The 26,058-nt window shown below is 44.8% G+C and overlaps 2 protein-coding genes across 2 annotated transcripts in view; both read right to left on the bottom strand.

Moving 5' to 3' along the window:
* The window catches only part of YLPM1 (YLP motif containing 1), a 39,935-nt gene extending 21,318 nt beyond the window's left edge, over window positions 1–18,617 (bottom strand). Inside the window, exons 1-7 of the mRNA XM_054400110.1 lie at window positions 17,583–18,617; window positions 11,372–11,614; window positions 10,018–10,212; window positions 8,060–8,802; window positions 5,714–6,262; window positions 3,899–5,653; window positions 450–555 (exon numbers count right to left, since the gene is read on the bottom strand). Coding sequence (XP_054256085.1) covers window positions 450–555; window positions 3,899–5,653; window positions 5,714–6,262; window positions 8,060–8,802; window positions 10,018–10,212; window positions 11,372–11,614; window positions 17,583–18,617 — 4,626 coding nt within the window. The remainder of the gene's footprint in view (window positions 1–449; window positions 556–3,898; window positions 5,654–5,713; window positions 6,263–8,059; window positions 8,803–10,017; window positions 10,213–11,371; window positions 11,615–17,582) is intronic.
* A 2,930-nt stretch (window positions 18,618–21,547) lies between these two features.
* FCF1 (FCF1 rRNA-processing protein) lies at window positions 21,548–25,752 on the bottom strand. Its single transcript, XM_054400186.1, has 8 exons — window positions 25,742–25,752; window positions 25,589–25,656; window positions 25,394–25,465; window positions 24,975–25,123; window positions 24,479–24,551; window positions 23,484–23,571; window positions 22,955–23,049; window positions 21,548–22,147 (listed from the first exon to the last, which is right to left on the bottom strand). The coding sequence occupies exons 1-8, from the start codon at window positions 25,742–25,744 to the stop codon at window positions 22,099–22,101; spliced, it is 597 nt and encodes a 198-aa protein (XP_054256161.1). The 5' UTR covers window positions 25,745–25,752; the 3' UTR covers window positions 21,548–22,098.
* Between the last annotated feature and the right edge of the window lie 306 nt (window positions 25,753–26,058).

Below are 26,058 nucleotides of genomic sequence, written 5' to 3'. Positions count from 1 at the left end.
CGAGCTTCCAGGCACTTTATAATATTCCAGAGGGTCATGAGAATTCCCAACAAAAAATGCAATCAGAAAGCTCACTCAACACTGAAATAGTTCAGTTTCTGACTGACTTATGCTCAAATTTCTCTGTCTTCAAATAGGAAAAGAGCTATTAAAGTAGGAAAAGCAGAGTAAGATCTCACAACTTAGGGAAGGAACAGGAAGGTTTTCTCATGAGCCTCATGCCCTTGTTTTGGAAGAGGTCACCTCTTCTTGCATATCATCCTACAGCAATGTAGGCTGTAGAACCAAAGGCTTTGCTCTGCCTAAACAGAAAATTGATGAGGTTCTAAGGGCTGCTGGGGAGACATTCCACAGAGAAGTTTGATCATCACAGTGTAGAACTGATCTGACATACACATTAACAGTAATTACTACCAGTGTGTTATTAAGTTGCCGTAAGTTGAATTTACCTGAAAGGTACCCGGCCTTGTGCTTGCGTTCTGTGACCTCGGAGAGTCTTGCGTGGAAATGTCAGGTTTAAACTCTTTTAACTTCTGTAGCTGTTCTTTTTGCTCTCTGCACATGAATGACAAGAGTGTGTTATCAATCTGTAGCTTAAATGAAAAATTAAAGAAATCACCAGTCATGGTGAAAACCATGTATTACTCTAGTACTAGGGGCCGAGTCCAAAGAAGACAAGGACACGGCAGGTTTTACATGGCTAGTGCTGTGATTCTGAAATCTGTTTCACACCCATCTAGCTCCACAGGTACTCAGTGTCTTAGTTTCATCCTTTATTGATCACAAGTTTCTCCTGAGGCATGCAGCTATGCTTTTGTGCTTGGTCAGAAGCATTCCATTTTGACAGAAAAGAGCAAAGCTGGATTTTTATCTTCTGTCAACACCTTCTGTAAACAAGCCTGTTGGAAATGAGTGCATGGGCACAAACAGTGACTTGCTCTGTTTTGCACACTAACAGGATTGAGGCCAACAAAGCACAATATGGCAGAGATTCCACTATTAAAAAAATTAATGGTGACTTTAACTTTTCTCTCCTTGTTTTATACGTAAAAATGCTGTTTAATATACAACCAGGACATAAGTCCATGAAGCAGACACCAGGACCAACAACCACTGATGACACAGATCTATTCAACGTAATTTCCTTTCAGTTTTTGTTTGAAATTTTATATCTAGGATTTTTATTGCTAATAACTCTTTGTTCATATTAATTATGTGTAGTAGTAGCAGCTCCTAAAGTAGTAGTTCCTGAAGAAAAACTAAGAATGAGATCCATCTCTACTAGGCACAACAGAGGCCATCCCAATTCGGGATGCATCAGTTTGGTGTCCAGTGCAAGGGGGAACTTGGCTCACAGAAAGGCATCTCAAGTGCTGCCTTAGTGTAAAGAGTAAACTGAGCAACTGCTAGCACTTAGGTCTTTTTTACACATGGCTTAGGGAAAAAATACACCAGATGACTAATACAGAACAGTACACAGCTCAGAGTATGCTGCTTTATACACACTAAAAGCAAAACCAGATGAAGGTTTTACCTTTGGAGATAAAATCTGTTATACACCATACTTTTGGATCAAAAAAAAGAGTAAAAAAAAAAAAATCATAAGCAGTCTCTTTAAAGTTATTCCTACTGTCCAGACTGAGGTCATCTGCTTATATGAACCTGATGAGAATGACCAGTGTAGCTAATTTTAAGCTTACCCTCACAGTCAATTAAAAAAAAAAATCACTATCAGCAGTATCATGTTTGTATTTTCCATTTTTACTGTCTTAGAAAGAGTTACCTGATCTACTTGCTTACATAAAACATTTTAGTTCCCATGTTTAAATTTTTCAGCTCTAATAAATTATTCACTTTAGCTTTAGTCCACTGGCTTCCAGCTTGTCACATTAAAGAGCCATGTATGCTAACCCCAGGCAATAGGAAAATCAGGAAGCTGAAATTGATCTGTTGCTTTGAACCTTTGGCAAATATTGATTTTTAACAGATTTCACACTTACTGACACCTGTTGAATTAATCTAGTTGCAGTGAGAACTAAATTATCCAGAAGTTCTTCTTTCGTTTCTTAAAACTATTTTACCTCTATTTTGCTATGCAATTAAGGCTTTTCATATGGGATAAATGCTTAACAAATTTCTGAGTCTGAAAACAAAACAGCTTCAAAAAAAGTGCATGAAGAATACATCTTTCAACCTGGCTTAATGTAAATGTAATGATAACCAAACATTTATTTTGATTGCCCACTATTTTAGCATATCTTCTTCATGAAATGAACCCCCTGTTTACTAGGTGCCAACCCCACCTATCTGTTGTTTACTCATGAATAGGATGAGCCACATGCACTTATGTCTCTAAGATGCTTCATCTTTTCTCCACATCTCCTCTGAAAGATCTCATGCATTAGAAACAGTCAAAGAAACTCATATTTCCATTTTATGGCTTTGGGTATTTTAAATACATTTGATGCACCTAAATCCTTCTCTGGAGACTTTCAAAACCCACCTGGATGCATTTCTGTGTGGACTACCCTAACTGATCCTACTTTGACAGGGGGGTTGGACTCGATCTCTGGAGGTCCCTTCTAACCTCTAATGTGCTGTGACACTGTGAAATCCATGCATAAAATCACAAAGGCATTTGGATAGATGGTATGTGCTCAATTCATGCTAATATGACTAAGTTTACTGAGTCCTAGGATGTTTCTGATGTTCAAAGGGATATTCTATTGCTTACTTTGAAATAAATACCTACTAAAGCCTTAGGGAGTCTAACAGCTGCTTTCTAAACATGGGCTTGGGGAACTCTTGCATTCATATCCTCCTGATCACCCAAGGAACAGCAGTGAACTAAGAGCAACCACATTTGACAAGATTGCTCACTGACAATGCTGGATTTCAAATGTGGAATCATTGTAAAAAGAAAAAAAATCTCACATATACTTTTAATTAAAGGGAAAGCACTACCCAAAAGATTAGATAGGTCTCATTCTGTGAATTAAGAACCACATTAACATAGGTCTTGACAGCTAAATATTCAAAAACAACAGTTAACAAGCTCATCTGACACTAATAAAGAGATTGAAAAGCAATTATCTGCAAGCTCCTTTAAGCATAACAAAAAGATTAGTCAGGTGATACAAATGGATCTCTTCCTGGAAGGTAACAAATAGGGAATGCCATATTCCTGGGGAACATGTCTATTTAAGAAAAAAGGCCCATCCACAAAAGTTGTGATGAAAGTACTCTAAATAATTTTTTTCTGTATGAGTTGCAACTGTCATGGTGTGACAAAACAAGATGTACAAAGAACCACAGTGCTCAGCTTTGGGGCCCCCAGTGTAAGAAAGACATAGATCTGCAGATCCAAAGGAGGGCCACAAAGATGATCAGGGGGCTGAAGATAGGCTGAACGAGTTGTGCTTATTCAGCCTGGAGAAAGTTCCTTACAGTAGCCTTCCAATACTTAAAGGAGGCCTACAGGAAAGATGGGGAGGGACTCCATTAGAGAGTAAAGTGACAGGATGAGGGGCAACAGTTTAACAGTTTTAATCTGTACAAGGTAGATTTAGAATGGATATTAAGAAGAAATTCTTTACTGTGAGGGTGGTAAGGCACTGGAGCAGGTTGCCCAGAGAAGTTGTGGATGCTCCCTCCCTGGAAGTGTTAAACACCAGATTGGATCGGCCTTTGAGCAACGTGATCTAGTGGAAGGCGACCCTGCCCATGCGAGGGCGGTTGGAAGTAAATGACCTTTAAGATCTCTTCTAACTCAAACCATTCTATGATTTTATGAAATGAAGCCATTACTGATTCATTGATTCAAGGAATGAATCAGGAAAGGAGCACCATCTTCATAGAATGGGATTCCCACCCAAAGAAACAGAACCAGGCGACTCACCGAAGCATTTTGAGCTCCTGGGCAGCCTTCAGAATTATCTCATGCTGTCTTTGGCTAAGGACCATCACTCCTCCCAAGGACTGGTCAGAGTCCAGGTTTGAATCTGCTCCCAGCATATCAGAGGAATGTGAAGGTGGAGGAAGGGATGAATCTGAACGATCATCCAAAGACCGCAGTCTGTCTCCATCATCTGGGTACCACCTATCTGGCAACCGTTCCCTCTCCCAATCAGTCCTTTCAGGAAGGTAGTCTTGCTTGTCCCGCCATGTATCATATCTCTCTGGATACTCTCGAATCCTCAGCTCTCCCCTGTCTCTGAGGTCTCTGTCATAATGATCTCTGTTCCTATCTTCCCTCCACCTGTCTTCACGGTATCTGTCCAGTGGTGGAAGAGGTGGCAATGGTGGTAGAGGAGGGATATCCAGGTCACGATTCCCCATTTCTCTGTCATCCATAGGTCTCATGTCCCAGTCTCTATCCCATTGTCTGTCTAAATCTTGATCATACATATCTGAGGATCTTCCAGTCCTGTCCAGATCTCTCTCTAGTTCCCTTTCTCTTGGCCTTTTCCAGTCATCCCACCATGAATCTCGTCTGTCATGATCAGATGATAAGGGAGGTAACGGTGGTAGGGGAGACAATGGTGGCAAGGAATGGTGCGACTGCAACCTGTCATCTCTGTCATACACATCTATCGAATCATCCTGGTAATCAGCCTTGTGATCTCTCCAGTATCGTTCTCTCTCCCAGTCACCCAATCCTTCGTGCTCCAATGAAGGGTCATCCTGAGTATCTAAAGGAAATTCTTCCTGCATTCTGTCATCCTCATGATCCCAAGAACCCCTGAGCGTCTCATCTCGATGGTATGGAGGCAACTTGTCAGGGTCATCTCCTAGGTGAATGGCTTTATCTATACTGCCTGTTTCAGATCTTCCTACTTCTCTCTCGCGGCTGCCTGGCCTCCTGATGGGACCCCTCTCCCGGCTACCTGCCCGCCTGACAGGGCCCCTCTCCCGGCTGCCCGCCCGCCTGACAGGGACTCTCTCCCGGCTGCCTGCCTGCCTGACAGGAACCCTCTCCCGGCTGCCTGCCCGCCGCATGGGCTCTCTCTCCCGGCTACCTGCCCGCCGCATGGGCTCCCTCTCCCAGCTACCCGCCCGGCCCCTATCCCGGCTGCTGGTCCGCCCAGCTAGCTCTCTGTCCCGGCTAGAGAACACCCTCTCGTGGCTACCTGACCGTCCACCCACTCCCCTCTCTCTGCTGCCAGATCGTCCATCTGGCATCCTCTCCCTGCTACCTGACCGTCTATCTGGCATCCTCTCCCTGCTGCCTGCTCTCCTGAACATCCCCCTACCACGGATGGATGCCTGTCGAGCCTGTCCTCTGCCTCTGTATACATATCCTCTGCCACGGCCATTGTCCATCCTGCCCATTCCCCGGCCATGGCCATCATCCATCCTTCCCATTCCCCAACCACCGTCCATCCTTCCCATCCCTCTGCCACCATCCATCCTTCTCATCCCCCTTCCACGGCCCATTCCCCAGCCACGGCCATCTCCCTGCCCTCTGCCTCGGCCATCATCCAGTCTGCCTTGGCCTCTTCCTCTGCTTACTGGCCCCTTGCCTCTATCTTCATGCATAAACGGCCCTTTTCCTCGGCAATCTGGTCCAGGTAGGCCCTGGGTGCTATCTGAAGCAATCAACTGGCCATCTGCTGAATCCAAATCCTGATTTTCTGTTACAGGGGTTACTGCACCACCTGTTCTTGCAGCACTTGACTGCAAAGCTACAGGGTTACTAGAAAGGGATGTCGATTTCTGGTTCTGAATAGGTGGAGTAGGGGCTTTGGGCTCTTCTGCTTGCTGGTTAGGATCATGTGAACTCCATGTCCACTTTTTAGGAGGGTCTGAAATAGTTTCTTTGACTTCAGGTTTGGATGGCTCCTGCTGAGTATTTGTCAGGTCCTCATTATTTGTTTCAACGGGAGCTGAACTCTGTGCATCGGGACTAGACTCTGTTCTGCTTACAGTCTGCTGACTACCAGCTACGTCTGTAAACGGCTCTTTGTTTTCTGACTGTGAGTCTGAATGTGACTGCTGCTGCTGCTGTCCCAAATGAGGCCTGGGCTCCCTCCACCGAGGTCCACTAGGTCGGGAACCATGTCCATGTGATGCATTCGTTGAAGTGTAAAATTGTGCTGCTGGTCCTCGTGGGATCGTCCCCCATCTACTTGAAGACTGCCCATCTGTATTCTGGCGGTCAAAACGTGACCTGTAACCTTCTGAGCGCTGGGAGTCAAAACGAGGCCCTCTCTGTCTTGAGCCTTCAAATTTGTCATATCCTCTTCCTCGAGGTCCATCAAATCTATAGATGACACAATGGCAATTTTATTCAAATGAACACATTGAATTAAAATCCTCAAGAAGACAGTTTCACCGCTCCCACCCCAAAGTCACTTCTAACTGATGAATCCTACTGTGTCTTAGAATTAATTTCTACTGAACCAGTGCAGAAGCACAAAGACATGTTCTTCAGTTCAATATTGTCCTCTGAAGACCAGTTTAAACCACCTGCAGATTATGTAACCTTGGAGGGAAATTTTCCTTCAATATCTCAGGACTGAAACCTGACTAGCAAAAAAAAGATGACAAACTATCTTCAAAAAAAGCTTTCAACTTTTGTTTAACCAAGGTCTTGTTGCAATGAACAACTCTTCTTGTACTTTTACATACTCAGAAAAACTTTTAAGGACAGATCCTTTCAAAATGTGCAACAATCATACAAGGTAATATGCTCACTTCAGAAGCAAAGAGAAGAGAAATAAATATAAAGATATGATTGTGAAGTCTTGCAGAGTATGCAAGGAGAGCAACTTAACAGAGAACTGTACTTTGTAGGCATCATAATCAACCCATTTTCAACTAATGATCAGATAGAACAGATGTTGGCTTTGCAACTTGGTATCATTTCAAGTACGAAAGAAAAACATTCCAGAAAAAAAAAAATTTGATTGTGGATTAAACCATATAGCAGGTATAAAAGCACATCAAAGACACAGAACACTGCCTCAGAGTAGTTTTACATTAAGGCAGCAGGCCATCCACCTGATGAAACGCAGTTTTAAATCTGAACAAAACTGTACTTTACTGAAGAATAAAGACAACAATCACTAAAATCAAGACCATCTAGGATCCTAAAACTTAAATCTTCATTTCTTTCTTTCTTGTTTATAACTGTTCGAATGCTAAGCAATGCTACGCATGTAGAAAACTATTGATTTGTAATTGAGACAAGCATTGTTATCAAACACCCATTCTGAAAAGTGCATTGATTAGGACAATCACATAGCTGCACAACTCTCTCGCACTGGAAGGTAAAGTACTACTGAAGAGCTTTGAATTTTCATTTCTTTCTGCAATCAGTGTTGGATTACAAAGATCACTTTTTCTTTTTTATAAAAAATAAATAGCATCTGAGCTGCCAGTAATGAGCTATGTTGAGATATTCAACTGAATATACACCCTAAATATTTTCCTGAATCCCTTTCAGAATGCCTACACTACAGTGCTACCATATATAGCCATGTATGAAAAACAATCCTTCAATATTTTTACTTTAGATTTTCCTGTCTTCCGAATACCACATAGGAACCTGATCTAGTAGAGGGTGTCCCTGCTAACTGCAGAGATGACCTTTAGAGGCCCTTTCCAATGCAGACCATTCTATGATTCTAGGAAATGCTGGGAATTCAGATCACTTTTCATAGGAGGATCATTTTTTCAAGTTTGAGTTATCATCTCTGAACTAAATATACCAAATATTTCTCAAATATTTACAACAGCTTTCCTGTTTTCACAAAAGGGATATTATGTCTCTGGGAATGATAAAGGTGCAGTGTGCCCAACCACTTTTACCAGAAAAAAACCCAACGCGTTTTGCTCTAGATAAGGCTCACGAGAAAGGTATCTACCTATCCTTGCTTTAATAAGATGAATACAGAGCACGGTGTGCATAGATTAAACCCAAAACCTCCACCAAGCAAACAGACTTCACATGATCTCAGGAAGCTTCAAGAATTAGATGTATGTTTAATTTCTTAATATAGCACTGAAAGTCTTGCAGCTTAGAACATGCATAGATCACTCACAAAAACATTCTTACCTAGGGCCTCTGGGGCCTTCAAAACGTGCTGATCTGGGAGGGTCTGGAAGCAGTCCACCTGACCTCACTGGTTTATCCTGCATTGTAGGTGCATGTGTGGAAGACACTGAAGAGGACCCTTTCAGTTCCCCACATGCTTGCTCAGATGAACTAGAGACAGTTTGTTTACCAAGATGAGCTTGAGACTTTCCATGGTCTGAAGACCCAAAGGATGAACTTACTTGAGAATGGTAAGATGAATAGACAGTTGTACTAGCTATTTTTGCTGCATAGGTACCAGGGGTGGGAAGCAGAGCTGGCCTTGGTGTTTCAGTAGATTGACTACTTTGAGAACTGGATCCTGAAGGGACAGAGGAATTTGACAACTGAGAAACGGAAGAGAGAGGAGGGAGGACCAGTGGAGGTGTAGTTGAAGTTAAAGTTGGAGGCATAACAGGAATGCCACCTTGACTGGTTTGAGAATATGGAACAAATGGAGGTGGCAGTGAAACGTTTGCAGGATACTGGTTCTTCAGGTTTTGGAGTGAGCTCACTTTCTCCTGCAGATGGGATTGAGTGACCTTCATCTGTTCATCCCATGCTTTCCACTGTTTCTCATACTCTTGAAGCTGGTCTTTGTGAGGGTAAGTTTGAAGCTGATGCTGCCACTGTTGGTTCATTGATCGCTCCCAATCTTTATGAAGCTGCTGGAACTGTTTTTGCTGTGCCTCATAATGTCGCAGTTGCATTTCCACTGACATTGTCTGTAAGGAGAAGACAAAAATAGCTTCAAAATACCATCTTAGTTATTTTCAGAGACACATTTCACTATCACTTGCAATATCATGACTTCTGACAGGCAGAAGCTTGAGGAAGAACTACAGTGAGACAAGCAAACATCAACTGTGACATCTAAAGTCATTGTGACTACACATTTGATGAGTAGAGGACATGGATAAAATGCTGCCTTTTATGCCTTTTTTTTTTAAACAAGACAGATGAAGAAATCTATAATCAAATGGCTCCAAGATGTATTATTTATCCATACTACCAATGGCTAACGCCCAAATCAATCTTCATGCTTTCAATACATACAATACATGGCTATTTCTCAAGCTTTCAGTTTCTGTTATTAACCCACTCAGAGTTGCTTTAGATGACAGCTCTTATTTTTCTCTAAGCCTCTGCCAGATATTCTTATTTGTACAATAAAGCTTCTTTCAAGGAGGTACTGTCTTTCATTATTTGTAGACACAGGTCCTATTAGTTATGTCATGATCTCGTCTGAGACTTTCAGGGTTCACTGTGAAAAGATTTTCTTAACCAAGTAGACAGCCCAAGCTACAAAGAAATGCTTAATGTACAAACTCCACCAACCCTGAAAAAGCTGACTCAGCTCTAACACAGTAATTAACTTCTAGTTAAACGCTTAAAGCTTACAACACTGCTATAACAATCCAAACTTGTTATTATTTTACCAACTGAGTCAAAAATAGTGTGAGACACTGATTTTCTTCTTACTTTAACGGTTTCTTTTTGTCATCTGTGATTACTACACCATTGTATATATTTATTTTTGTACTACAAAAAGAAGAGCGACCAAATTACTCAATCACCTGTTTACCTGGCTTTTTTTTCTGAACTCCTTCTCCAGCAGTAAAACATTTAAAACTAAGTTCAATATCATGTTCAGCTCTGCTCCTGTATCACCCAGATATGTCTGAAAAAAATCTTATGATAGGTGTAAAGTCTTACATTTCTCATCCTGCTGAAGCTTTCTTGCCATCTGTCAATTCTTTTTTTCATTCTGAAGCTGAGTGACAGTAGGAAAAGGGGATATAGACTTCTACCCACGCATAAAAAGTAGCTAGACAAAGGAGTCAGCCATGAACAAATAATTCAACTACTTGTTTTACTGCAGACCATGACTACTAGGTCACCCAAGAAGTATATCAGAAACTATCTCCTTAGCATTTCACCTGTAAGTGTGGAGGCTGTTGCATGATCTGTTGATACTGCTGTACTATCTGCTGCAGCTGGGCATGCTTCTGCATTATCCTCTGATACTGAAATCCAACCCGCTGATGGGGATGCTGCTGCCATTGAGCTGCTGCTGCTTGCAATTGCTGCAATCTCAAATCTTCCTCAGGGTCATCAGGAGGTTCAATATTGAGCTACAGAAAAAAGACAAATAAATACTATAAATGAAGGAAAGGAAATCTCCTTCCATCAGAAGAAAAACACACTTGTTCACTACCCCACTTAGAGGAACTTTCTCAGTGTCTGTTACTTTATCAATCTGTAGTTCAGTGTTCTGACCACTCACAGCTTCTGGAAGGTTGATTTTTATGACATTTATTCTTCATGTGAATAATCTGATCTAAAGGTTAGGGCGATGGCAATTAGGGTATTTGTACATACAGAAACTACACACAGGAAAGAGATTAAAGCAGACCTGTTCTGTTCTCTAATGATAAGACTAGGGGGAATGGAACAAAAATAGAAATGGGTAGATTCAGATTGAATGTTAGGAAGAAATTCTTCACCAGGAGGGTGGTGAGACACTGGAACAGGTTGCCCAGGGAGGTAGCAGAAGCCCCATCCCTGGAGGTGTTTAAGGCCAGCCTAGATGTGGCTGTGAGCAACCTGATCTAGTGTGAGGTGTCTCTGCCCATGGCAGGGGAGTTGGAACTAGATGATCCTTGAGGTCCCTTCCAACCCTAACAATTCTATGATTCTGTTGCTCACAGGAAATACAAGATAACTGTGCTTTTTCATGATGAGGTAAAGTAATTCAAATTGCATTGTTACTGCCACTTGATAGGAAACCCACACAATGTAAGCTAAAATAGAGCCCCTGCTGCAGGGTAATCTACTACCCTGACACAGAATCACAGAACCACTTTGGTTGGAAAAGACCCTGTGTAAAGTTCTTGGCTTTCAGACAAACTATAACACAAAGAGAAGAAGAGCCAGAACTGACAAACTGACAGACAGGAATTAAGAAATAGTCTTTTAAGGACAGCACTTCTCATTTACTGAGTACCTAATTTTGCACTTAGTATCACAAGACAAAGATAACAATGTTGGAGAAAGTGCAAGCCAGTCAAGCTTGGACTTGCCTGGGTGCATGTGTAGGTGACTGTCTAAGCCTATATATAAGGAGTGTATTTTAATTATTTTAATTGGTGCAGCCTTACAAAGTGTTCTTTTAAGCTTGCTTTACAGTATTTAATGTCACACAGTATACACAAGAATTTGATGGCATTCTTTCGCCGTTTCTTTATCCCATTCAGCACAACCAGTGGAATGGCATCACTTTACAAAGCCCACCTGAGTGTCAGTGGATGTAAGAGAAGACTCATCTTCTTTGGACGTTGGAGGCAGGGATTCATTAAGTGGAGGAGGTTCAGACTGCTGAGCTGAAGCACTCATTTTCCCTTCTTCAGTCTTTTCTTTCTGTTCAGAGGAATCCTTCACTACTGGACCTTTCATTTGCTGCTGTCCCTGAGCATGGGCTTTTGCTCTTTGCTGCAGGCTAAGCAGGTGCTGCTGGTACCAGTATTGCTGCTGTTCCTAAAACATACAGGAATTTTTCTCAGACTTCGTAGGAAAAAACATAGAAATTAATTCATGACAGTCACTGGAATCATACTCTAGAAAAGTTCTTAAATCTTTTTTGAGGGAAAACTCACTTCTCATCAACAGTATTGCAATGGATGTCAGAAGACCGAATCAAAATTCAGAAAACACTTTGTGAAGCATAGCATCCACAGCAGAATTTATTTCTTACCTCAAAGAGCTTACAACCAAAGAGAACAATAACAAAAAACAGAAATATGACCAGTAAGAAATCAGATTACTACAGCTATGTGAGAACTACCACACTTCTTATTTTTAGTGCTTTTTACTCCTAACAGTTATAGGTACTTATTATGAGACTAACTTAGGTAAAAGGAAGGGAAAGTGAAGGACAAGCCTGAGTAAGGGAGAAGTAAAAAGAAGGAAATGTGGAAAAAAAAATTAAGAATATGAACAGAGAACAGAAGCGTCAAGCAGAGTGAAAATGGCAGGTGAGAAATTGTGGAGACATTTGAATAAAGCTGTGGAAAGGAAAAAGAACACTCAGAACCAGCATATAGTGAGGATTATTCATCATCAGAATTCTCATTAATTCTGACTCATTCAACACATGGCTGTGCCTCAAAAATTATCCATTTAAGACGTGATTGAGCATTCACTTTTAAGCATTTCAGGCTAGAGTTAGAGTACTCTGGGCAGATGATAGTAGCTTCAAAGCAATGTCAGCTGCCACAAAGAAAGAACAAAAGACTAAAGGTTAGTATCTCAACACTCCAGTAGTGGTGCATCTTAGAAACTGAATAGGAACTGACAGTTCTGTATCTCTTCCCATACAAGAAATGCCAGGCATCAAATCAAACTAGCAGGACACATATTTAAAACACAGGGAGGCAGCTCACCACCTGACATGGCCTTGTGCTACCAAAGTACCTGCCAGAGACTATTCCAAGGACTACAATTTTTGGATTCAAGACACAACTCCATAATCTCATAGAATAAAAATCTATGGATTTTAAAAATAAAGATATCAGTTGCAGTTAAGGCAGCTCCTACATTTTAGAGAAGTGTTGCTATACACTTTATTTTAAAGTTATTCTCAGCATCTGCCTTTAGTTACTGTCAAAGACAGAATGATAACATGCTGTACTTTTGGTCTGACCTAGTGCAACCACTCTTGTGCTCTCACATCAGCTTCACTAGTTCTGAGATTCTGTGCCTGCCCTACATCTTTCATATGCTCTGTTCCTCCCTTCCATCCAAGTACACACAGTAAAGACACCTATATAAAACCCACTCAGAGAAACAAATCCAAAAGCTGTATGTATTTGAAAATGTAAGTGTGACAACAGCAAATCTGGTAAGATTTCTCAAAACTGGACCATTCTCTCTACCTTAAAACAGGCTTAAAAGAAGTACAAGCTTCTTCCAAAAGGCTACCTCACACTCAAATCAGAAATGACGTTTCCTATTGGTAGCAATCCAGCAGATAATGAAACATGGAGCTGTATTTTTTAAGAAATACTTCTGTAAAATGGTAATGTGGAGATGAGGTCAATGAAAGGAGAGGCTGTGCTTCTTGGGACTTTATGTTGACCCTGCAGTAACTCCTGCCAAGAATCTTTTCAACAAGAACATGACGCAGAAGAGCTGTCATGGCTTTGGGTGGAAGATGTGCATTCACACTCCAGCACAGACTCTCCCAGAAACCTTCAACAACATATAAATAAATGTAACACCAGGGAGGAGCACAGATTCCCAGATATACAAAAGCTGATTCAGTTATCCCTCTCAAAAGGCATCAGGTGATTGACCATTGATGTTACTGGATGCTGTGCTTGGTGAGCACCTGTTCTACTGTCACAACATTGTTGTCTCCATAGATCCATGTTGTTTCCTTCCCATTCTACCAACTGGACAAAGGGTTAAACCCCATAATATGGCCAGTGTTCATACAAAGAGCTATTTGCACTTGCAGCCCAGAAAGCCAACCAGATCCTGGGCTGCATCAGGAGAAGTGTGGCCAGCAGGGCAAGGGAGGTGATTCTGCCCCTCTACTCAGCTCTGGTGAGACCCCACATGGAGTACTGTGTGCAGTTCTGGAGCCCCTATTACAAGAGAGATATGGACATGCTGGAACTTGTCCAGAGAAGGGCTACCAGGATGATCAGAGGGCTGGAGCACCTCTCCTGTGAAGACAGACTGAAAGAGTTGGGGCTGTTCAGTCTGGAGAAGAGAAGGCTCTGAGGTGACCTTCTTGTGGCCTTCCAGTATCTGAAGGGGGCCTACAAGAAAGCTGGGGAGGGACTTTTTAGGCTATCAGGTAGTGATAGGACTAGGGGGGATGGAATAAAGCTGGAAGTGAGTAGATTCAGACTGGACGTGAGGAAGAAGTTCTTCCCCATGAGAGTGGTGAGAGCCTGGAATGGGTTGTCCAGGGAGGTGGTTGAGGCCCCATCCCTGGAGGTGTTTAAGGCCAGGCTGGATGAGGCTCTGGCCAGCCTGATGTAGTGTGAGGTGTCCCTGCCCATGGCAGGGGGGTTGGAACTAGATGATCCTTGTGGTCCCTTCCACTGATTCTATGATTCTATTCTATGATTCTGTGACAATATCCTGCCACCAGTTTTTTTACAGATGAAGTCAGTGACATATAGATTGCAGGTTCAATCTGAAAAGTGAGGGAAAGGTGGAAACGCAGATTTCTACGGCTTAGTCTGAGCAAAACAGAAGTGCAAGGGTAGAAAACTCTTGATGGCAAAAACCTGAATTCGAATGCTTATCTCCACAGGATGATTGCCATTCTTTAAGTTCAATTACAATCCTTAAGCCCAGGAACAAACCAGAATCAAGAGACTGTGTCTGTTGCATTGTATTGCACTGAAGCCAGCCCTATCATTTCCTGACCACAGGACATACCACCAAAAACATTAATGAAAAGCCCACACCAAAAGGCTACTTCAAAATAAATTTAGGTGACCTTCAGCCGTAACATAATTCCTGTTTTGTGGGACACTCAGTTCTTTGCTGGTAAAGATAGCAAAAGAATGGTTTAGCATCCTTTAAAAGAACAAAGGGAGGAAATTTAAAAGAAAGTGATATGATAGTTAAGGTAATTTTAAGAGATGTAGATAAATGCATATTTATGGATGCAGATTCACCTACACATTTTTTTACTACTGTAAATAAACAGCAGCATACACTATCCAAATATCAGATGGAACATTAATGAAATACCATGGGTATTGCCAACATGCGTAAAGCCAACAGGACTTGACCAAAAAAAATTACATCTGGTCATAGCGAAACATAAGAATCCAACAATTTAATCCAACTACATATCCACACAGGAAACGCTAAACTCACAATATTGTCAAGGCAAAGAGTGGTATCTGATTTGGAGACAGGAATGGGAAATTATAAAACACTAACTCACGGCAAATCACATAATGGTAAGAGAAAAACACTGCTCTATCTGGCTGCAGCCACTGTTACTGTGGGATGAGAACAGACAAAATTGTTTTCAGTTACCAGTTTAAACAAAGGCTAAACAGGACCCTCAAAATGACAAATCACAGTATTTCTGTACTCAGCTTTTGAGGTCATGAGCAGGAACGTGTCACAACGCTTTGCTTTTCCTATTCCTATGAGGGAGCTGGGGTTGTTCAGCCTATAGAAGAGAAGGCTCTGAGGGGACCTTACAGCTGCCTTACAATACCTGAAGGGATCTTACAGGAAGGCTAGAGAGAACTTTTCATAAGGGTGTCTAGCAACAGAACAAGGGGGAATGGTTTTAAAGCTGAGGGAGAGTAGGTTTAGACCGGATATTAGGAAAAAGTTCTTCAGCACGAAGGTGGTGGGATTCTGGAACAGGCTGCCCAGGCAGGTTGTGGATGCCTCCTCCCTGGGGGTGTTGAAGGCCAGGTTGCATAGCCAGGTCTAGTTGAGAGGTGTTCCTGCCCATGGCGCAGAGGTTGGAGTAGATGATCTCTGAGGTCCATTCCAACCTAAGCCATTCTATGATTCTACTGTGTAAGGACTTGTTGCTCCAAATTCCAATTCATTTTACAGTAAAAAATCGTATCTATATGTTGTAACAGATTTATGACCAGCAAAGTACCATATTCCTTTTGAAGTAACACTGAACAGTGCATGACAGTAAAACTACTCAGGACAGAAGCTGTTTAAGCAATCACAGGTGAACTTCAGCAGTACTCTGCTGCTTCTATGTGTGCACCATAATAATGCACTACCTGCACCTTTCCTGAAATGGAGACAGTGGTTGAGAAAACATTAATGAAACTTTAGGCTACATAATGGGGGAAGAGTTACAGCATACTGTTTGATCTTGAGTTCAATAATTTAGGAAGTCAGCAAGCAGCCTCAATACTGAATTAACATCACTTTCTGCACCTGATTTTTCAAAGTTTTTGTTTTGTCATTAGAAGATTTAATGAGTCCCATTGCTATCAATGCAAAAGATCAGCCAGTACTGTCCAAAAGCTTTGGAAAATTAAATTCACGAACCGAAAGCACCCCTTGCTAGGCAGTAATTAGTTCTATGGTGCAAACTTAGAAATGATACATTCCCAAAAATGTTCAGGTATCAGTATGAAATGTTAATGGATACAATTAAAAAAGTATGCCAACAATTAACAAAACAAGAGATTTGTAAACTTAAGTTTCAAAGACGAATTCTATGATCAATTTGCCAAAACCAGACATGTTTCAAACTTAAAGTCAGCTTAAAGCTTTGTTCTTTCAGTTGGATCTCTACAAGCCAACCCCAAAACCATGCACAAGCCTCATTGAAACTGGCTGAAGACCAAAATATGTTTGTCTCTGTGCATGCTTAACCTTAAGCCACTAAGCTATCCTTAACTTATGAATGGTCACATCAAGTTCACTGGAACCACTTCATTTAAGAAGTGAAACATGAACATTTTGCAGGCATTGTGGCTCTAGCATACACATAAAAAGCAATCAGAATATTTTTCACCTCAAAACCATTTCAGAACATTTCCCTCCAATGCTCCATACAATTTTCTACTGGAAGATCAAGCACATGTAGCACGAACCATAAGCCTAAGTAAAGGGCCACTGTGTGGGATTACAGAATAGTTTGAGTTGCAAGGGACCTTAAAGATCATCTACTTCAACCCTGTGCCATGGGCAGGGTCACCTTCCACTAGACCAGGCCCCATCCATCCTGGCCTTGGACACTTCCAGGGAGGGGGCATCCAAAACTTGCCTGGGCAACCTGTTCCAGTGCTCACCACCCTCACTATAAAGAGTTTCTTCCTAATATCCAGTCTACAACTACCCTCTTCCAGCTTAAAGCCACTACCCCTTGTCCTGTCACTACAAGCCCTTGTAAAAAAGCCCCCTTCAGGTACTGGAAGGCTGTACTATGCCAGAACCACTTGTGTAGCTATACATGTAGTAAGATTAAAATAGCCACAATCCTACACTGCTCAGACAACTGAAATACAACCCCATGAGAAGACTAAACGAAGAAATCACTGAAGACAAAAGGCACTCATCCTGCAACGTGCAATAAGCAAGCAGACTGCTGCATCTCATAAAAGGCTAGATGAAGTCAACACAGGTTTGAGGCTGTACTTTGGAAAGCAATTCTCCCGAGACCAACAAACTCCTCAAGAAAATTAAATTCAGCCCAGAGACTGACTTTTCCCTATATAACTCATTTGCTCTTGAAAAACGACGATTTGTTACATCCCGAAACCCACCACTGGCTAAAGAAGCAATTGCAGAGCGTGGCCTGAGCTGTGCCATTCCCGGACTTCCAAAGGTTGCGTCCAAACCCTTTGAGTATTATGCAAAACCAGTGTGTTTAACAAGGGAGACCTTTGCAACACCCGTACTTGCCAGCCGCTCATCGCCACCACTGCCCTGGTGACTCCTGCTGCCAGCCGGGGCCTCAAGAGCGGAGGTGGCGGTGCCTTACCTGGGGAGTCATGGTGGAGGGGTCCGGCTGTTCGGTGCTGCCTGCCTCCTTGGCGGCACCCTGCGCGGCCTCCGGCTGGGCAGCGGCGGCCAGGGGTAAGGACGGCTGCGGCGGGGGGAAATGGGCCTGCGATGGCTTGGCCGGGGGAGGGATGGAGGTGGACAGGCCGGGCTGCGCTGTCTGGGAAGGGGAGGCCTGGGAGGACAGCAGGTAGGGCTGAGGGTGTGCCATGTAGCCCTGGGCAGGGGGAGGCAGGTAAGACTGGGAAGCGGTGGCCGGCGGGGGTTCCAGGTAGGAGGGTGGGGGCTCGGAGAAGGAGGGGGGAGGCTGGGAGGCCTGCGCCCGGGTCAGGTAGGGCTGGAGCGGAGGAGACTGGGCTGGGGGCGGCTGGGTTGGGGGTAGGTACGGCTCCGTCTGAGGGGGCGGCAAGTAGGCCTGGGCGGGGGGCAGGTAGGCCTGGGCGGCCGGCTGCGGGGACTGAGGCGGAGAGGACAGCTCCATGTCCATGGGCACCGGCGAGGATGGCACCGGCTCACCCCAGTCGCCGTGACCGCCCGGCGGCTCCTGGCCATCGCGTTCCCGGCCGGTGGGCGGCTTGCGGGTTGGTGGTGGTGGCTCTCGGTGGGCGAACTGCTTCTGGTAGCTGCGGACTGGCGGCGGCACAGGCGGAGGCGGCTGCTGCCAGTCGGTGAAGGAGCCCGGCAGCGGCGGCGGTGGCAGCCCCGGAGGGGGCGGCCCCGGCGGCGGCGGGGGCCCCAGCAGAACGGACTGTAGCTGCTTCTGGTGCATCTGCTGGAGCTGTTGGAGCTGCGCCAGGTGCTGCTCCTGCAGGCTCAGGAATCCCGAAGTACCGGCGGGCGGCGGCGGCGGGGCGGCGGGCGCGGGCCCCGGTGGCGGGTAGCTGGGCATCGGCATCGGTGGGACGGCGGGAGGCGGCACGCTGGGGGGAGGAATAGGCAGCGGCGGGGGTGGAATGGAGGTGGGTGGCGGCGGGTAGTGCCCCGCCGCCCCATACAAGCCCCAGGCCGGATACATGGCGAGGCTGCGGCGGCGAGAGCGGAACGCAGAGCCTCGGCAGGCCGCGGCGGCGGCGGCGGCGCATGCGGCCCACGGCGCCTGCGCAGGGAGGTGCCCCGCCCTCCCGGGCAGTAGAGCGCGAGCCGGGCGCTAGAGCGCGGAGAGCTGCTTCTCGTCGGGGCTCGGCGCCGGCTGCGCGCTACCTAGCGGACAGTTGCCATCACTGCAGGAGGAACAACGCGAAGCCAGCAGCACGGTTCGTAAGGAGGAGCGGAGGCGAGCCCACAGAGCTGCTTCGTCGCCGCCCGCCTGCCCCGGGTCGGCTCGGAAGAGAGGTGGACAACAGAAGGCAACCCCAGCACGGAGTTCTGTTTTGCGTAGGGTGACAGCGAGCAGGCGGGTGCCGTTACGTCCTGCCGCGGGCTCACAGGCGAAGCTATATATGGCTGACCTGGCCCCGGCGGCCTCCCGCAGGCCGTGGTGCTGCCGAGGTGGAGACGCTGGTGACCTCGGTTACTCCAAGGCGGCGGCGGCCATGATCCCGCGCTTGCCCACCGGTCCTGTCAGAGCCGTGCCGCCACCTGCCGGTACCGGCTCTGGCCCACAGCGCGTGTCGCCGTCCGCCAGTAACGGCTCTGGCCCGCAGCCGGTGTCGCCGCGCTGCTTGAGCCCCACGCGGCGACACCAAACCTGGCGTGGGTGACCCGAGGTGCGATGGCAGCACTCATTAATCGCTGCAGGGACTGAAGGGTGACGTGAGTGCAGGCAGAAATCGAGCTGAGCGGAGCCTCGGGGAAGACCTACGAGTACAGAATGCTGCTGCGGCCCGGTGAATGAGGTCACGGAGCCCCTGCGCCGGGATAAAGGCCGTGCCGGGATAAAGGGTGATCCCTCCCCTGGAATGGTGTTGTCCGCAGTGAATACGCTGGTGCTAAACCCAAGAGACAAAAATGAGAATGGAGCAGATCTGTGAAATTGTTTTTCTTTGTGTTTCTCTCTTCCTGCACTGAATCATAATCATAGGACAGTAGGAGTTGGAAGGGACCTCTGGAGATATGACTTAAATATACAAATACGCCCTGCAGCCCCTTAGCAAAGAGTTATGCAAAGTGCTGGGCTCCCATTGTGGAGAAGACAGGAGGGTTTGTGTGTGAATTCTAGTAGCTGGACAACAAAGCCCAGTGGTTGCTGTTTTGGTCAGCAGTACACCAGAATTGTGGTGTCTCACTACTTGCCCTGATTCCCAAACAGAGAAAACCTGATCCATTTTGCACCTGTCCAATCTCAAGTTGATGGCTGGTGAATCCAAGATCCCTGGCCAGTGGACAAAGGCAGTTGTTGGAGACAAAGGTTTTTCAGTCTGGATCAAAATCAGGAAAACCACCTTGCTAGGCAGAGAAAAAGCTTTGTCCTCTTTACTGGAAAAGCTGGAGTTTGCCATTATTTGTTGTTAATTCCAGGTAATCCACAGAGGGGGATACAGCATGAATCTACAAGAAAAGCTTCAAGTAGAACGTGAACTCAAGTTATGAAATGTAAATCTTTATGGAAACTATCTTAATACACATAGGACTGTCTTTTTCTACTCTTTATTTATTTATTTATTTATTATTTAGAGGTGATCATTGATCCTTTTTTTCCTAAGGTGGCACTCTTTTACAATTTCTCTTGCAGTGAACATGGCTTCCAGATAGCTTTTCTATTTAGCCCCCCATGTCCTCCACATCATACATGTACTTATTTATATTCCCAAGCTTTTTGGGCCAGTTTACTCGCTATGCTTACCAAAGTCTGTCCTTTCAAAATAATTCACTGAAGAGTTCTCTTGCAATTGGTTTACTCAAGGTTCTCTCCTGCAGTCTCTCCCAGTATTCTTGCTGTTTGTTGTGGTTACGTAGCTAACAGATTTCTTCACAATATTCCCTTATGAAAAAGTACACACACTCAACTATGTCAGCAGCAATTGTTTTCCATCCTACCAGTGTTACTTACAAATTCCTTGACAGACATTTTTGTCAATACTCAAATCTGGCCTTGGCAGCACTGGAGTTGACTCTTACCAGCTGATACATTGCCTTTACTCAGTGTTACCTTGACCTAGAACAACCTTGCTGAGTCCACCTTATGCCTTCTTTTACAGTCTGTAATATTAAAGTATGTTGCCATGCTAATTTTAGGGTTTTTTTTTGGTAATAGTTCAGGCCTTTTCTGCATTGGGTAGTAATGCTGTAGCAATCTTGGGACCTTCTGGTGACCTGCAGAAAGGAGCAGAGATTATTTTTTTCCATCCTTTGCCTAACTTCAGACTTCAATGGTTCTTCTGATTGTTCTCCATCTTCTGAAGCTATGGAAACGGGCTAAAGCAAGATATGGCATGTTAGTGGGGAAGGAGGATTCCCGAGATACTGAGAAACATTGCAGGCATCTGATACCTGAGTTGAGTGCTGATGCCATGGGTCAGGAAGGTCTTTCCCTTCTGGTTTGGACTGGTAGGAGTTCTGCATTGACAGGAATGCCAAAGCATTCTTGTTTACCGAACTCTTTCCTGTCATAATGATCTTTCCCCTTTTGCCATACTGTAAATTTGATCTGAGATTAGGATTCCATAGTGCTCATGCATGGTGTGCACCAATATCTGCTCTGCAGGTTCCCTGGGATAGCAGGGGAAGAAGTTGATGATCCAGGTGGTCCTTTCCCATCCTGTTTCTCTTCTAACTAGGCTCTTTGAATTAATACCCAACTCTTTTCTGTCTTGCCAGTTATGCTCAATTAATCTTCCTGTTGCTGATATCTTCTTCCTCTTCCCTCACACCTAACAAAATGGATGAGGCTTTGAGGAGAGACCTGCTCCAGCCCAACCCTGCCCTCCTGCCACCACTCTGTATGTAAGCAAAAGAAGTGGGCTGCCAGCTAATCCAGTACAGACACAAGAATCTGAGCAGGACACTTAAGCAAACTTACTTCATTGTACAGCTGAATAAAAGCCCTTCAGTTCCAAATTAAAATCTTCCAGACCACTGGGCCACAGAAGGCACATCAAGTAGTGCAGATTTGATGGCTTTTCTCCAGAACATGGATTCCAGTTCCCTCACACATTCCAGGTGTGGGAGAGTTTCCCAGAGGAATTCTTGTCCTGCTGCAGATGCAGCAGTAAGAAACTTCTAAAATTTCTGTGGTTTCATTGTCAGTCAGAGCTGGATCACCAGTATTTAATTCAGAGTGATGAAATTACTTTTTACAATGATCCCAGTAAAGAGGGAGTGAGGCATGTTCTGGGCACTGCCATCTTCTTTTTCCTATATGCTTCTCAAAACTATAGGTAATCAGGCCAAGTCAGAATGAGGATGAATAAAAAGACTGTTCCAAGTATCTTTTCCTTAGAAGACCACAGGTATGAAAGCCAGTCCATGTCACCCCCAGTCCTATGAGCAGAGGGTTGGAACCAGAAAGAGCCTTATCCTGGCTCAGAGTCCTGGCATTGATGGCTTGGCTGGACAGGTTAGAATCGAGGAGCTCCATAATCATCTGGCATCCTCTCAATATTGTATCTGAGAAACAAAGAGGGAAAACCGATGAAGACAACCCACTCACATTGACCCTTCCCCATGCAGCTACTGCCTTAGAAGCAGACTGAACAGCATCCAGCTTTGTTTTATTTGTATCCAAAGCTCAGATCCCCAAGAAGAAAAGTATTACTTCTGAAAGTGAAAAGCCTTCACAAGGTTGCTGCCATCCTTCACCTTAACTCACAAACTGGGCATCTCAAAAAGCTCACCACCTCCAGAGAAGATAAAAAATGGTGGCTTTGTAAGATCTGATTTAGGTTATTCAGCTTATGATTCATGTCCACTGTGAATAAGGAACAAGTATGTTTAGAGAGAAAAATCTTCTGAGCCATGTTCTAATTATAGAACAGTTAAGACTTTACATATTTAATCAGCCTCCTCGTTTCTAACATACTGGTTTGGTTTTGAGCTAAGAAGCAAATTCAAACTCTTAGCTGAGGGTACACAAAGATCCCAAATAGAATGTAGAACAAGAATGGTTCTTTTCCTTGAGAATCTGTAGAATGAATTTGCTTGGTAGTCTTGCTGCTGGCAAGCAAAACTGAGCTGTAGGAACAGTGGCCTCAAGGAACTTAGTTTTCCAAGTGAAAGCAAGTGAATATGTAGGCTGCAATAAAAGTGGGTCTGTGACCAGTCTCTTCCCAGCAGCAGTTGAACATGTACTTTTGCATTAACACTAGCCCCTTTGCTGCAGCCTGCACTAGAGACAATGCAGGAGAGCAATACGTCAGAGCCCCTGTCAGACAAGGACTGCACCGGCAGTGTTCCTGCCTGTCAGAGGTCCCTTACCTGTGCCTGGAAATATACATTATAGGCACTCCTGGGATTTTTCGTATTCTCCGCTTGAGCTCTTTATCCACTGTTGCCACAATGTAACATTTGTGCTGCAAAAAAACAGGTCAGATTCAATACCAGTGAACCCTGGGAAGGAGGCAGAGCAAAAGCATCTCATCAGTGACTTCTTTCAACACAAGACTACAAGTCCTTAGCAAGCCACTACTAGAACCTGTACAGAATTCCACAGCAGACTAGTAACGTATTTCTGTTCATCAAAATAGACTCACAGAATCATCCAAAGTCTGTCCAGCCTTCCCAGCTGATAGGTTTCCCATCCTAAGTGCTTCTTGATGCTGTCCCACGCAACAAGAATGCTCCGGAAAGGCTACACCTTGCTTCAAATAAAGTGCTAGGGACTGAAACTGCACCTCAGTGAGATTTTACAGTTCCTTTGTGGGAAATTTCAGTCATCAGTAACTAGGAGAGTTCAGGGATTTTTAGTGTGTTAGCACAGTACACAAAATTTCTAAACCATAAATACCTGAGTGACTCTTTGCACCAAGCAGTCATCTGCATAGGTTCCTTTGTGCATACACGGCAAGCGTTCAAAGCGAGGGTCCTTGGCAATTCTGTGAGGACATATGAGGGAGCATGGCAGCAATCAGACCAGAGCGTACAGAGACACAAAATGCAGTAACAGTAATGCCCCTTCTCTGTGATACACCACGTGTTATTCTTAAGGCCAGGGCTGAAATGATGGAGTGAATGATACAGAACAGTCAACTGAAATGAGGAACAAAAAAAGATTGCAATTGTCTTGCTGATTACTATAGGTTAAGTATTTCTTAGTATTTCTTACTTAGATTCAAGGTCCCTACAATGTTCATCTCTTGCCTAACACAGTCATTTGAAACAAATTATCTGTGGGAAGAAGCAGAGCTTCTAGTATCTGATCCTTCATACAGGCATCTAGGAACATGTCACTTCTTTGAAGGGGAACATCAAAATTGTTCAGGGGATGCACTTGGATACTTTACAACACCACAGCCCAAAATAAAAAGAATGATAATCTATCTGACCAGTACACCTGGTCAAAACTTTGGAGAAATAAAACTTTATTGAACTAGTTTTGTACAGATTACACAACAGTCTCTCTAGATTATCAGTGTGTGCTACCTACTCCTGCAGGAATAACATGAGACATGGCTGAAAGGTTCCACAAGACTATTCCAGTATTGATTTTTAGAAATTTCTGTAATTTTACATATATATACACACACAAACATGAGGAATTGTTATTTTGAAAGTCTTACAAAGAAAGATTTAGAGATTGTGCCTAGCATTTAGTTAAAAAAAGGAAGAATCTAAAACTTAAACCATTGTATAGATCTCATACAGCCAGAGAAATAAAGCCAACTTTGAGACTCTGTAACAACCTAATCACTCTCTAGTGCAAAAGCACCATCGTGGAAAGTGTTTTTCATTTATTTATATTAAAACATTGAGCTCTAGAAATGGAGAACATCCTGCACTTACCTTAATGCCACACGGTACTTTTGTCCTAACTTCTCAATTTCACCCATTACACAATCTGTGATACATGGAATACCTACATGCAAAAAAAACCCCTTTATTAAAATAAAGCAGTTCTTCTGACTCCTATGTACTGCCCACATGCCCAAGAACTATTATGGAACTCTGTAATGTATTACTGAAGATTTTTAAACTTATGAGAACTGATAAGGTTGCAAAATAATGAAATGTAGAGGCACTGAGTTTGACCATGCCTTAGCAATTTTAGAATTTTAGGTTACCTTTGTTGAGATTGCATTTAAGACCATTGTCTGACTGAAACCAGTGACAGTCCCAGGTTCTCTAGCCATGAACAATGAACTAGATGATCACAACATATATCCTTTTTAAAAAGATTTCTGTTATCCTCAGCTAATGGTAAGAGGCTGATAAAGCACATCATGGGCACACCATGGCACTGTGTGGTTCAGATGAAGCGGCAAGTGATGCAGATACTCACACTTGGCATAAAGACAGTCCATCATTGACTGAACTAGGTCCAGCTTGGCCTTGATGGAGAAATTGATGAAATTAGTGTCAACCAGGATGTGATAAGGGGGCCCCAACTGTGTATTATACTGGAAGAACAAGCATGAGGGATGCTGGGGGCTGCCAAGAAGACAAAATTCAAGTCAGTTAATTACAATTAACAAAGTATCCAACTTGCACAGTATGCAAGGGTATCAAGCAGAAATAACACAAAGCAGCATGGGATGGTGACCTGTCAGACCTCCCGCCCCCTCCCAGGCCAAATCCTTTGGTTTGGGGGCACCATTTCCTACTCTTGACAGTTTTGCTCATTGAAGTTCCTGGTTGCGGCCTGCAGCGTGGCCGGCCGGCCCTCCCTCCCTCCCTCCCCCCAGCGTCGGCAGCACTTACACTTCCCGTTCCTTGATGGCGCTCGGGTCCTCCTTCTTCTTCACGGGGGCTTTCTTCCGCTCCTTCTCGTTACTACGAGGAAACACAGGTATTCATGGCGGGTGAGGGCGACAGGGAAAGGCGGCCAGCGGTGAAGGGGTCCGGGCCGGGATCTCCTCCCGAACAGGACAGAGGGACAGCCGCGGCCGCACTCACATGCGCTCGTCCCGGAGACTGATCATCCGCTTCATGACCGCGTACTTCCGCGCCTTCTTCTGCTTCCCCTGCAAGGAGACCGATGCCCACCAGCCATGAAGCGGAGAGAGGTCGCCATTATCCCCCCCACCCTCCGGCCCGCGCCCGGCTCACCATGCTGCCGCCGCTACCCTCACCGCTGCCGCTGCTCCTTCCGCTGCCGCCACGACGCGTCACTATGCTCCGCCGGCAAGGTCCGGAATGCCGTCACTTCCGGACGCCAGCCCGGGACAGCGGCAGCCGGCGAATGTCGCGCGGCGAGGCGGGCCCGCCGTTACGGCCGCTAACCGCAGCACTGGGTAACGGAACTCCGCGTTCTCCCTTGCGCCTCGGGGCGGGCTCCTGCGGCGGGGAGTCGAGGCTGCCAGGACGAGGGAGCCTCAGCCGCAGCCCGGCCGCCCCGCAGTGCTCGGACATCCACCCGGGGTAGT

This window comes from Indicator indicator, chromosome 4 (genome assembly GCF_027791375.1).
Source record: "Indicator indicator isolate 239-I01 chromosome 4, UM_Iind_1.1, whole genome shotgun sequence".
Lineage (NCBI taxonomy): Eukaryota > Metazoa > Chordata > Aves > Piciformes > Indicatoridae > Indicator > Indicator indicator.
Note: the sequence above shows the minus strand (reverse complement) of the source record. Positions and strands in the feature narration are given on the sequence as shown.